Raw genomic sequence first — 12,394 nt, 5'->3', positions numbered from 1 at the left:
GGGAGGCCTCTGGCCACAGCTTTACTCTCCTTCACCCAGCCTCACCCAGCCTGTCTTCAGTGGCTGTTGACTAGCCCCTCAAACTGAGTAGAGCAGAAATATCTGCAGATATATGTGCGGGTCGATGTGTATGGGGTGTGGGTATGGATGAGTGGACAGATGGAAGGATGGGTAAGTGTTTGGATGGACTAATGGATAAATAAATAGAAGGTTGCATGGATCAATGATGGATAGATTAGGAAATAAATGGACGGATGGATAGGTGATGGGATGAATAAATGGATAGGCGGGTTGGTAGGTGGATAGGTAGGATTGACAGGTGCAAATGTAGGTGGACAGATGGATGACTAGGGGAATGTGGATGGATGAGTGGGCAGATGGATGAGCTAATGAATGAGAAGAAAAAGGTGGATAAATGATGGGCAAGGGCTATGGATGGACAGACAGAGGAAGTTACATATGAATAGGCTGGTGAATAGTTTGGTAGATAGGGTAAATATACAAATGGATGAGTGAGTGGGTGGGTGAAGGGATGGAGAAATGGACAAATCGGGAGTGTGATGAGTTTGCAAATGGAGGGTTACATGGAGATAAATTGATTGAAAGGCTATAATTGGCCCTGCAATACTGCTCTCCAGCACCACACAGCCTTCATTACTAAAAAGGAGCCCTCTGCGCCATGCCCTGTGCATCTCCTTTCACATCACTCCATGTATTGCTCCCAGTGACACCATCAAGTTGGGGTAACTCTCCATCTGACAAATGAGGAAACTATGCAAGTCACTTGCTCAAGGACACGGCAAGTCAGCAAAGCTGGGGTTTGAACCCATCCGCACCAGAGGCACTTGGTACCTAGTGCTCTTGCCACAGGAGCAGAGCTCTCTAGGGGAGAACATGATATGAGGCTCTAGAATGTGAACAGATGAAGGAGACTGCCCCTTAGAGGGGGGCCTGTCTGGGAAAGAACCTGGTATGGGGGTAGAATCTCCCTTGTCCCCAGCTGCACTCTCACCCCCCCATTTCACATTTGAAAACAGGAAGATCGTACTTCAGTCCCAGCAGTCCTGGTTAGAGCTGGGCTTTAATCTGTGGCCCCCAGCAGCTTTGGGGGCCTGGCCATCTACAGAAATGTTCCCCACCAGTACCCCTTCATCCACCCCTTCTCCAGCCTTGCGGGGGTGGGGCAGGGAGGGGACACAGCGCTGCATCATTCCCTGTGGCACTCCACTCTAGGGCCATTAAATAGACGCCTCTTCATTGATCGCATCTGCTAAGTGCTGATTCAGACGGTGGGGGTGGGGGACCCAAGGGGCAGGGGTGTAGGAGCTGGGCAGGAAGAGGGGTGAGCCCAGGAAGGAGGTGGGAAGAACTGGCAAAGCTCCCCACCACCCCCATTTTCCAGATGACGCGACTGAGGCCCAACCAGCTTTGTAGGAGGCGGAGTCTCCCCAGGGTCCCTCTCAGGCAGTCCTAGGGGAAGGGGCTCTGCGAGCCAAGAGGCCCCTCCCTGCCTCTCCATCTTCCGGCTAGCTCAGAGGGGCGGGGAGAGAGCCAGAGGAGGAGGAGAGATTGGGCAGCTCTGCAGAGGGGGGCAGGAGCTCCGGTGTTTGGTACCCCCAGCCCCTCCGCTGTTGCCGCTGCTGCAGTGGGGACACAGGTGAGGTTGGCCCTGTGGGAAGTGGGAGGGGGCCACCAACAGCGTCCTTGCCCTTCCCTGGTCCAGTCCGCACGCCCTTGCCCATCCTGGGACAGTCCCCCGGGGTCCTGCTGGACCTCGTCCTTCCAGAACCTCCTTCCAGGGACCCAGCCCCCTCCCCTGTCTGTGCTGCCTTCACCCCCAGGCCTGGCTGTGGCTGCTTCTCCTCTTTTTCCTCTAACTGCTGCTGCTGCTACTGCTGCTGCCCAGCGAACACCATCAGCCCCCCGGGGTGTGGTTTCCCAGACCAGCCCCCAAGAGTGGGATGCGGTCTTATCTTGGCCCCCCTCCTCAGCCTCCTGCAAGGCCCAGCAGCCCCGCTTCCTGGAGACACACCCAACTCCCTTACAACATCCCACTCCAACCTCCGACCCACTTTGGAGAACACCCCCTCTTCCTCTTAGTCTTTTTCAATCCTCTGGGTGCTCTGGGTCTGTGTGTAACTTCCTTCCAATTGAGCTCCAGTCCCACAGGATTCCCCAAGCCCCTTTTCTGTCCCTGGAACTCTTATGAGGATAGACCACGCTTTCTCAAACCCTTAGGTATCCCTCTCTCCCTGACACCTCTTAGCCTCTGAAAAAATAACCTAACCCCTTATGTACCATATCAGATACCCCACTCATTTCTCTAGACCCACTAGGGACCCCACCTCTCTTTCATTCTCCAGAACTACTTTAAAATGTAGACACCCCCCAGGCTATTCTTGGCAGCTCTAGGCACTCCCAAGACACCTCTCAGCCTCTTTACAACCTCTTGGCTCTGTAGACCTTCATTAGATGTATCAACCCTTTTCCTAGGTCCAAGAAGGGTCTCCAACCTCCTTATCTTTCCCCAGAGGTCTTCAGAGTGCGGACCACCTTCCTCACCTTTCTCACTCCCCCCGCTAAAACCCTTGTCCAGACACTTTCAGCCTCTTTCAAATACCTCTACCCTTCTGGGCCCATTTCTACCCTTCTGGATGCCCCAATCCTCTCTCCAACTGATAAGTAGTTCTAGTCCCTCCTTCCTTTCCTCAGAACTCCTGAGAATGTGGACAGCTCCCTAGTGTTTCTTGCTCCCACTAGATACTCCCAGATATCTCTCAGGCACATGTAGATCCATATCAGTCTCTCTAAATGCTCCCTCAGATCCTTCTCTATCCCCTCTAGACGCCCCTTCTCTGCTCCTTTCCATATCCCCTACCCCCTTTTCAGTCCCTCAAGACATCCCCCAGGTCCCTCCCAGACCCTGTAAATGGCCCCCAAGCTCCTGCCCCTGTCTCTAGTTCCTCCTCCAGGTTCCTCTTGGCATCTCTAGACATCCCCAGTTTCCTTGTGCGAGTGCCCCAGGTCCCCTCCAAGCCCCCACCATCCTGGAGACAGCCACATTCTCCTAAAGGCCACCGCCCCCAAGTCTCGGAGGGCCTGGGGTAAGCGGCAGGATGGCGGCAGGCGTGGCCACGTGGCTGCCTTTTGCACGGGCTGCTGCAGTGGGCTGGCTGCCCCTGGCCCAGCAGCCCCTGCCCCCAGCGCCAGGGGTGAAGGCATCTCGAGGAGATGAGGTTCTGGTGGTGAACGTGAGCGGAAGGCGCTTTGAGACCTGGAAGAACACACTGGACCGCTACCCAGACACCCTACTGGGCAGTTCAGAGAAGGAATTCTTCTACAATGCTGATTCGGGCGAGTACTTCTTCGATCGCGACCCGGACATGTTCCGACATGTGCTGAACTTCTACCGCACTGGCCGTCTGCACTGCCCGCGGCAGGAGTGCATCCAGGCCTTCGACGAAGAACTGGCCTTTTATGGCCTGGTACCTGAGCTTGTTGGTGACTGCTGCCTGGAAGAGTACCGGGACCGCAAGAAGGAGAATGCAGAGCGCCTGGCAGAAGATGAGGAAGCTGAGCAGGCCGTGGACGGGCCAGCCTTGCGGGCTGGCAGCTCCCTTCGCCAGAGGCTTTGGCGGGCCTTCGAGAACCCACATACGAGCACTGCAGCCCTCGTCTTCTACTACGTGACCGGCTTTTTCATCGCCGTGTCAGTCATCGCCAACGTGGTTGAGACCATCCCGTGCCGCAGCCCCACGCGACGGCCTTCGAGGGAGCAGCCCTGTGGCGAACGCTTCCCGCTAGCCTTTTTCTGCATGGACACGGCCTGTGTGCTCATATTCACGGGTGAATATCTCCTGCGGCTGTTTGCCGCCCCCAGCCGCTGCCGCTTCCTGCGGAGTGTAATGAGCCTCATTGATGTGGTGGCCATCCTGCCATACTACATTGGGCTCTTTGTGCCCAAGAACGAGGATGTCTCTGGCGCCTTTGTCACCCTTCGTGTGTTCCGGGTATTCCGCATCTTCAAGTTCTCCCGGCACTCACAGGGCTTGCGAATTCTGGGCTACACACTCAAGAGCTGTGCCTCTGAGCTGGGCTTTCTTCTCTTTTCCCTTACCATGGCCATCATCATCTTTGCCACTGTCATGTTTTATGCTGAGAAGGGCACAAACAAGACCAACTTTACTAGCATCCCCGCAGCCTTCTGGTATACCATTGTCACCATGACCACACTTGGGTGAGTGCAGACCCTATATTAGGAACTGCCCTATCAGGCAATTACATTCACCACTTTTATAAAAGAAGGTTAGGTAAATAATCTCTCTCTATTTCAGCTTCAGTTTGCTCATCTGTAAAAACGGAAGAACTTGGACTAATCTTCAAATTCCATCCAGCTTTGACAATGCCTTGATTTTTCACATCGAGACTTGGGTTCAAGCATTGTCTTAGCTGTACTCTTCCTGTTGGCCTTGTGGTCTCTGGGCCTCTTTTCTTCTCTGTAAAATGAGAAATGATGATCCGTTTATAGGAGCTTCAGTGACAGTTTGACAGTTCTGACAGTTGTGAAAGTTCTCTGGAAGTTTCTCATGCAAGATAAATAGGTATTGCTTTTCTACCACCCCCTTTTCCATCTTGAGCACCCACAGCTCTCAACCCTCTAGAATCATCTGCTCTGTGGGGCACTACCCCTGTGGCTCCCCAGACCAAGATAGTTTTAGCATGATTTTTTTTGACTGCTAGTCCTGGAGAGGAAATGCTTGGGATAAAAACATCAAATGGACCACCAAACTCATGTTGCTCTTAAAGACACCGTCTAGAGCAGAGACTGTGAGCCTTTTCTAATTTCCACCACCGGGATTAGGTATACAGTTGCTGCTCAGTATCTGTTGAGTGGATGAATTGGGCTCACTCAGTGCTTTAATAGAAGTACAGAAAATTCATTTGAGGTTTCTAAGGAGTAGAAATTAATTCTGGTTGGAAGTTCAGGATTACATTGACAAATGAACATTGAGCCTTGAGAATGGATTGGAATAGGATAATTTGATGCCTTTTACCCTATTCAGTCTTCACAATAACCTTTGGAGGCTGGGAAGCTGCTCATGTCTTCTAGTTTGAGAACACAGTCTGAGATGACACATTACAGAGCCAGAAATGGCCAAGTTGGAGAAACTTTTAAATAAGTCTAAAAAAATAAAGACATGAACAAAATAAATGAATACAGAAGAGCCACGGGACTGGGTGGGCATAGTTTGAACAAAGGCCTAGAGGCGTAAGGCTGCAGAGGCTGCACTTTTGTGGAGGGGATCTGATTGGTCCTGTGGTGAGGATAAAAGTATGCTATGTGATCTTGAGCAAGTCAGTTATGGAAACTCCCTGACTTTGGCTTTTACCCCCTCTGTGAAACAAGGTGGCAAGATTGGCTCTGCTGTATCTCCATGGGAGGAGGGGTGGCATGGAGAAAGGGAGGGGGCAATTTTAAGCCCCCCCATTTATTCATATGAGGACTGTTTCAAGGTTTCCTCTGGGGGAATAGGAAGGGGTCCTACATAGAGAAGGTAAAACAGATGCAAACAAAACCAACAGAGCACTGCTGCCAGGACTCAGAGCCTTTCATCTGGTCTTTGGTGGTAGAACTCACTCCCCAGATGGCTATGTTCACTGTCTGTGATTTCTTCCTTCTCCCCTATGATAGGTATTGATAGATTTCCAGCTGGGTCAGAGGCCCAGTGCACAGCTCAGTTTAGATGGGGACAGCAGATAGTAGGGGCTGAGAGCCCATTTCTCATTTGACCCCCACTGGTGGCCCAAAAGGTCATCCCTCACATTTTGTAGAGCAAGAAACTGAGGCTCAGAGAGTTCAAGTGCCTGGCCATGGTCTCAGAGTGAGTTGGGTTGGATGGGATGAAGCGGGGGACTGAGGAGTGGGTAGATACTTTTCTTGACCTTGGCTCACCTCCTCTGGCCCCAGATATGGAGACATGGTGCCCAGCACCATTGCTGGCAAGATTTTCGGATCCATCTGCTCACTCAGTGGTGTCTTGGTCATTGCCCTGCCTGTGCCAGTCATTGTTTCCAACTTCAGCCGCATCTACCACCAGAACCAGCGTGCTGACAAGCGCCGAGCACAGCAGGTAGCTGTGCCTTCCATCTGAGTATCTCCTATTCCCCCTGACCCCAAGCCAGTCAGTCACTTGTTGTGTTTACCCACCTGACTCTTTCTCTCCTCTCTGTAGAAGGTGCGTTCAGCAAGGATCCGGTTGGCAAAGAGTGGTACCACCAACGCCTTCCTGCAGTACAAGCAGAACGGGGACCTTGAGGTGGGTAGGTCTCAGACTGGGGTTGGGTGTGAGCAGTGATTGGAGGAGGAAGGTGCTGACCTCATTTCTCTGCTCCATCCCCTCCAGGACAATGGCAGTGGGGAGGAACAGGCAGTGTGTGTCAGGAACCGTTCTGCTTTTGAACAACAACATCACCACTTGCTGCATTGTCTAGAGAAGACAACGGTGAGGCCTAAAGAGAAGTGGCATAGCAGAATGAAGGGGATCTCTGCCACCAAGCCAGCTCTCCCCCTGGGATTGGAGGGTCACTACTAATTGTGGAAATCATGCAGGGCTTCCTGGAAGAGGCCTGATAGAGCTGAGCCTTGAAGGATGGGCAAGGGAAGGGAAGAGAGAGTGATTTGCAGAAAGGAAGGCCTAAGCAAAGGCCTAGCAGTGGGGACAACCCATGTGGTGCCTTGTGACCGTGCCTCCCTTCTTCCCACAGTGTCATGAGTTCACAGACGAGCTAACCTTCAATGAAGCCCTGGGTGCCGTCTCACTGGGTGGCCGTACCAGCCGCAGCACCTCTCTGTCCTCCCAGCCCGTAGGTCCTGGAAGCCTGCTATCCTCTTGCTGCCCCCGCAGGGCCAAGCGCCGTGCCATTCGCCTTGCCAACTCTACTGCCTCGGTAAGCCGTGGCAGCATGCAGGAGTTGGACACTCTGGCAGGGCTGCGGAGGAGTCCTGCCTCTCAGAGGTAAGTAACCCCCACCAGTTGGCTACACCTGAAGAAGCTCAGAGCTTGGACCAGAGGGTCTGAGATTTCACGACCCCAGGCCTAGCAGGTCAAGCTCAAACCTAAATTCCTCCATGCTGGAATCTTGGGCTTATCTTGTCTGGAGCTTCTTGTTCTTCATTTGTTCTTTCAACAACCATTTATTGAGCACCTACTATATGCTAGGCACAATTTTAGCCACTTTGGAGTTGACTTTAGGAGTTTAGGAATTTACTTTAGGCAGTGAATAAAACAGGCAGAAATCCCTAACCTTCTGGAACTTATATTCTAGTGGGATGTGACTGTTAATAAACAAATATACAGATGACGTAAAGTGTTAAGTGCCAAAGAGAAAAATAAATCAGGGATGGGGATAGAGAGTGTAGAATAGGGTGTGATGTAGTTTTAACTATTTGGTCAGGGAAGGCTTTGCTGAGGTGACATCTGAGCCAAGACCTGAAGGACGTGAGGGAGTGAACCATGTAGATATCTAGAGGAAGAGATTTCCAGGCAGAGTAAACAGCCTTTGCAAAGACCCTGAGGCAGGAATGGGTCTGTGTGTCTCTAACAAGAGACACTGCCAGTAACTACGGTGAGTAGAGTGGTGTAAGTGAGGGGGAGAGTGGTAGGAGGTAAAATCAAAAAGGAACAAGGACCAGATTATGTAGCTCTTACTGTAGACTATTATGAGGATTTAGGCATTGTAAGGAGCAATCATAACAGGTAACATCTTGTGTGTGTGTGTGCATGATCATTATGTTTCAGGTACTATTCTGAGCACTTTGCATCGTTTATTATCTCATTTAATCTCCACATGAACACTGTGAGGTAGGAAATACAGCAGGTTCTTCGACAACATTATTTTGTTCAAGGTTGTTTTGGGTTTTTCTTTTTGTTCTTTTAACCTAAAGTTTACATTCAATATTATTTTGTAGTAGTTTCAGGTGTACAGCATAGTGGTTAGACAATCATATACTTTACAAACTGTTCCCCTGATATTTCCAGTACGTGCCTGTCACCACACATAGTTATTACAATATTATTGAGTATATTTCCTGTGCTGTACTTCACATCCCCATGACTACTGTGTAACTACCAATCTGTACTTCCCAATCCCTTTACCTTTTCACCCAGTCCTTCCCTTCTGGCAACCAACAGTCTGGTCTCTGTATCTATGAGTTTGTTTCTGTTTTGTTTGTTCATTTACATTGTTCTTTAGATTCCACATATAAGTGAACATCATATGGTATTTGTCTTTCTCTGACTGATTTATTTCACTTAGCATAATACCCTCTAGGTCCATCTATGCTGTCTCAAATGGTAAGAATTCCTTTTTTTTTTACAGCCAAGTAATATTCCCAATGTCATTTTGTTAGAACATTGATGAGGTGCCTAGGAACTTAACTCTTGTTTTTATCAATTAGCCTGTGGTAAAATTTTTTTTGTTGCACATCATTTCACTTAAAGTCATAGAACCTATTGACGATGTTAAGTGAGGACTTAATTTGTTGTTATTCCCATGCTTCCGATGAGAGAAAAGTTTTGAGTGGTAAAAGTGGGAGCAGGATTCAAACCCAGGATTGCCTGACTCCAGAGCCCTTGCTCTGCACTACCATAATTGGGGGTGCAGGGGAACCATTTACCACAGTGCCAGGGATCTCGTAGATGCTCAATAAATGTCATGATTTCTGTGGCCAGTATTAAGATGACTTTTTAAGAACCTTCCATCTTCCCACCCTTATTATCCACAGTCGCTCAAGCCTCAATGCCAAGCCCCATGACAGCCTTGACCTGAACTGCGACAGTCGGGACTTCGTGGCTGCCATCATCAGTATCCCTACCCCTCCTGCCAACACTCCAGATGAGAGCCAACCTTCTTCTCCTGGTGGCAGTGGTGGTGGTGGGGCCAGCAGCAACCTCAGGAACTCCAGCCTGGGCACCCCTTGCCTCCTCCCTGAGACTGTCAAGATCTCTTCCTTGTGAGGGGTGGGCCTGCCCATCCATAGGGCCCTCTTGATTCTTGGGGACTCCTTTCCAAAGCCATATTTTGGGGAGACAGACAGGGGCAGGCTTGGGGACCTTGTCTTCCCCCAACTGAGAACTATGCAATGGAGTTTCATGGAATAGCCTACTTTGTGGGGATGTAGTCAGGGAATGGGACATTCCCCATACCCATTTTCCTGGTGGGAGCTGAATCGTTGAGCTTCCTCAGGCCCTGGCCTCCTTGCCTCGGCACAGTGGGACCAGACCCTCTCCCTGAGTTGGCCTCCTGCATGCTCCTTCCCTTGGGCCCTCAGGCTCCCAGGCTCCCATCTGACATCTGAGCTCTGGCCTGAGAAGAAGAGGTGAGACTTCCTCTTCTCTTTATCAGGACTGTGGAGGTTTGCGGGTTCAGGGATTAGAACCATTACCTCTGATCTGGCCCCTCAGAGAGGTCCCCACCCTTCACCAGGCCCAACAACGCCCAAATTCCAAGCTTGGAATGCTGCCACAGGCTTCAAAGGCTGTGGCCTCAGCAGTGACCTTCCACCCCCAGGCTGTGGCTCAAGAGTGAGGCTGCCTCTCCCAACACACACAAATAGCACAAACATTACCCCTCTTCCCTAGCTGCTGGGAATGGGTCCTCGCAACCCCATCCTCTACTGGGCCCCCAGCAAACTCTAGCAATAGCATCTGCTGCCATGACATTATGCAAAGCCTCTACCCAGTTTGCTGCAGCATTTACATCTGCCCTAATCACAGGGGTCACTTCTCCTCTCTCCTCTGGTATGCTTCCTTCCTGGGTTGGGCTGGAGTCTGGACTGACTGAGATAAGCACCTGGCAACCAGCAAGGGCTGGGCCAGGTTTGGAGATCACGAGCTGATTCCCTGTTCTTGGGCAGGAGTCCAGAAGCCTCAGGGGCTGAGGCCTGGGTTGTTATTGAACTCTGGGAGTTGTAGGAGGCAGGAAGAACTTCTTTATCTTCTCCTCCCCCACAACATCTGTTCATGTATTCCTCTCTCTTCTCCTTCTTGGGTCACCTTCTGGAACTCTGTTTTTGCACTCAGGCTGATATCTGGCATCATCTCAGGTTCCCTGTCCCCAGCACTGTCCCTGTGGAACTGGTGGCTGACAAAGATGTAGTTTCCATCAGTCAATAAAACCTGAGAGGAGAGATGAGGATGAGCACCTCTTGGCTCTGTAGATTTGGGGGCTGGGTTGGGCTGGGGAGTTTAAAGTAGTACTCTGATTTAAATTCCTTTCAACTAGTAGAAGAGCTGGTGTGGGTAAAGGTATGGAAGGTAGATGGTTGGTGACATGTTCTGGAATGTGCAAATCTAGGAGAAATTTAAAAAGGGGGTTGACGAGTTGGCTCTCCAACCAGTGTGAGGCAGGCTAGGAGGTCCTGAGACATGCCCCCTTTGGACATCACCTGCTCCAGCTCCCCAACTCACATATGGGAAAACTGAGGCCCAGAGCAGCACATGCTTGGTTAGGGGGAGACTTAAACGCAGGTTTCCTGACAGCAAATGGCTCTGAATTGAACCCTGATGAAGAGCATCTTCCAGTGTGGCAAAACCCCCTTCCTTGTGGATGTTCCCTACATTTTCTCTTCTGGGCTCCTGGGCAGTGTGTGACTAAGCTCTGTGGGGCACTGAGATGACAGACCTTGGATTCTTATTGACCTGGGTTCTAATGCCGGGGAAGAAAATTACTTACCTTCTCTTGCCCTAGGCTGCTAATCTGTGAAACAGAGACAATTGTTCTTTTATTCACCAAATATTTATTAACTGGATATCATGTGCTAGCCCTGTATCCCCAAGCTTGGGGATACAGACATGAGCAAAGTAGACATCATCTCTGTTCTACAGAGGTGGGCATGGAAGGCAACTAAGCAGTTACAATATAGTGCAGGAGAACTAAGATCAATAGATTACAGAAGAATGTAGATGGCAGGAGAAACTAACGTGGCTGATGCATGAAGAATGAAATGCAGTTAGCCATGCAAAAGACAAAAGGGTAAGAATGTTTCAGGTAGAGGGAACAGCATGTGCAAAGTCCTGGAGGTTAGAGATGGACCCTGGGGTCTTTGGGGAACTGAAATTAATTGAGTAGAGCTGGGAAGGAGGATGTGAGGCTACGATGAGGGAAGAGGATGTAGTGATAAGCCAGATCACAAAAGGCCTTTGAAGCTAGGATACAGATTTTGGACTTTATCTTAAAGATAATGGGGGCCTCTAAAGGCTTATTAAACAGGAAAGTCATCATGAGGTTTGTGTTTCAGAATGATCATTCTGGTTGTGGATAGTGGATTCCAGAGAAAACAGTCCTGGAGGAAGAGCAGTGAGGAGGCTTTTGCAGTGGTCTAACTGGTGGGTGATGGTGGCTTGGACCAAGTACTGACAGTAAGAGTTTGGAGAGTCAAAAGACTTGAGAGGTAGAATTGGCAGGGCTTGGGATTGATGGGCATCTGGGAACTGAGGAAGAGGCAAGGCTGACTCCTAGGTTTCTGGTTTGGGCAAAGGTTGTGGGGGTGCCATCTACTGTGAAAGAGAACATCAAAGCTGTTAGCACACAGTGGCAGGCACATAGTAAATACTTGGTGATGACTAGCTACAATTATTATCATAAGTTCAGTTTTAGATTTGTGGTACTGGACAAATATCCAGTAGAGAGTAGGATACATGGGTCAAGTGAGATGGTCATGAGAAGATTCAATCTGATAACATGCACAGGCATTGGGTACAGTGCCCTGAACACAATAGGCCCAGTAAACATGGGTCCTCTCATTAAGTCTCATTGACAAAAAACACAATAGTATATTTATTACTGATACCCTTCAGAGAAGACTTAAATTAGGGTTGCCATCTGAAGGGAGAAGGTTAGGTGGCACTCAGAAGAGCTTTTTGATGGTCTTTCAGTCAACCTGTTGTATGGCTTGGCTCCTAACACATAGGGAGCAAGCCCTTACCTCCTATAACAGGTTCTGGGTTCATGAACTCATAGGAACCTTCTAACTACTCCTCGAGGTAGTCTGGGCAGGCATTACCATTCCCGTTTCACACATGAGTAACCCCAAATTTGAGACACAATGATTTGCTCAAAGTCCTGCAATTGGTAACTGAGGTCTTCCTGACTCCAAAGCCTGGGATTCTCTCCGTCCACTGTCATGCCGACTAATTTATTGAGCACTTACTATGTGCCAGGAACATTACCAGGCCCTTTACAAGCACGGATCTCTGATCCTTAAATTGGAATTATCATTGCCATGTTACAGAGAAATAGAAATTGAAGATGGGGTGGATGTTAAATGGCTTGCCAGAGATCATTGAGACAGGAGAGAACTAGGATTAGCTTGTAACTATCCAGCCGCTCAGTA

The 12,394-nt window shown here is 49.9% G+C and overlaps 1 protein-coding gene and 1 long non-coding RNA gene across 2 annotated transcripts; one reads left to right on the top strand and one right to left on the bottom strand.

Annotated features, from left to right (window-relative positions):
- The first annotated feature begins 59 nt into the window (after positions 1–59).
- On the top strand, positions 60–10,200 carry KCND1 (potassium voltage-gated channel subfamily D member 1). Its single transcript, XM_028522823.2, has 6 exons — positions 60–4,237; positions 5,969–6,131; positions 6,234–6,317; positions 6,405–6,503; positions 6,766–7,016; positions 8,786–10,200. Exons 1-6 carry the CDS (start codon positions 3,117–3,119, stop codon positions 9,015–9,017), a joined length of 1,950 nt encoding a protein of 649 aa, XP_028378624.1. The 5' UTR covers positions 60–3,116; the 3' UTR covers positions 9,018–10,200.
- LOC118498375 lies at positions 4,247–6,440 on the bottom strand. The gene is made up of 3 exons (XR_004900877.1): positions 6,378–6,440; positions 6,209–6,287; positions 4,247–5,182 (listed from the first exon to the last, which is right to left on the bottom strand). It is a non-coding gene; the product is annotated as an uncharacterized LOC118498375 (long non-coding RNA).
- Positions 10,201–12,394: the final 2,194 nt, after the last annotated feature.

This window comes from Phyllostomus discolor, chromosome X (genome assembly GCF_004126475.2).
Source record: "Phyllostomus discolor isolate MPI-MPIP mPhyDis1 chromosome X, mPhyDis1.pri.v3, whole genome shotgun sequence".
Classification (NCBI taxonomy): Eukaryota; Metazoa; Chordata; class Mammalia; order Chiroptera; family Phyllostomidae; genus Phyllostomus; species Phyllostomus discolor.
The sequence above is the reverse complement of the archived record's forward strand: the minus strand, read 5'-3'. Positions and strand labels throughout refer to the sequence as shown.

Bases quoted from the DNA above. Each gene is read 5' to 3' on its own strand.
- KCND1 (XM_028522823.2), top strand. From the start codon at position 3,117: ATGGCGGCAGGCGTGGCCACGTGGCTGCCTTTTGCACGGGCTGCTGCA. The intron at 6,132-6,233 runs GTAGCTGTGCCT...TCCTCTCTGTAG, and splicing joins ACAAGCGCCGAGCACAGCAG to AAGGTGCGTTCAGCAAGGAT. The intron at 6,318-6,404 runs GTGGGTAGGTCT...CATCCCCTCCAG, and splicing joins AGCAGAACGGGGACCTTGAG to GACAATGGCAGTGGGGAGGA.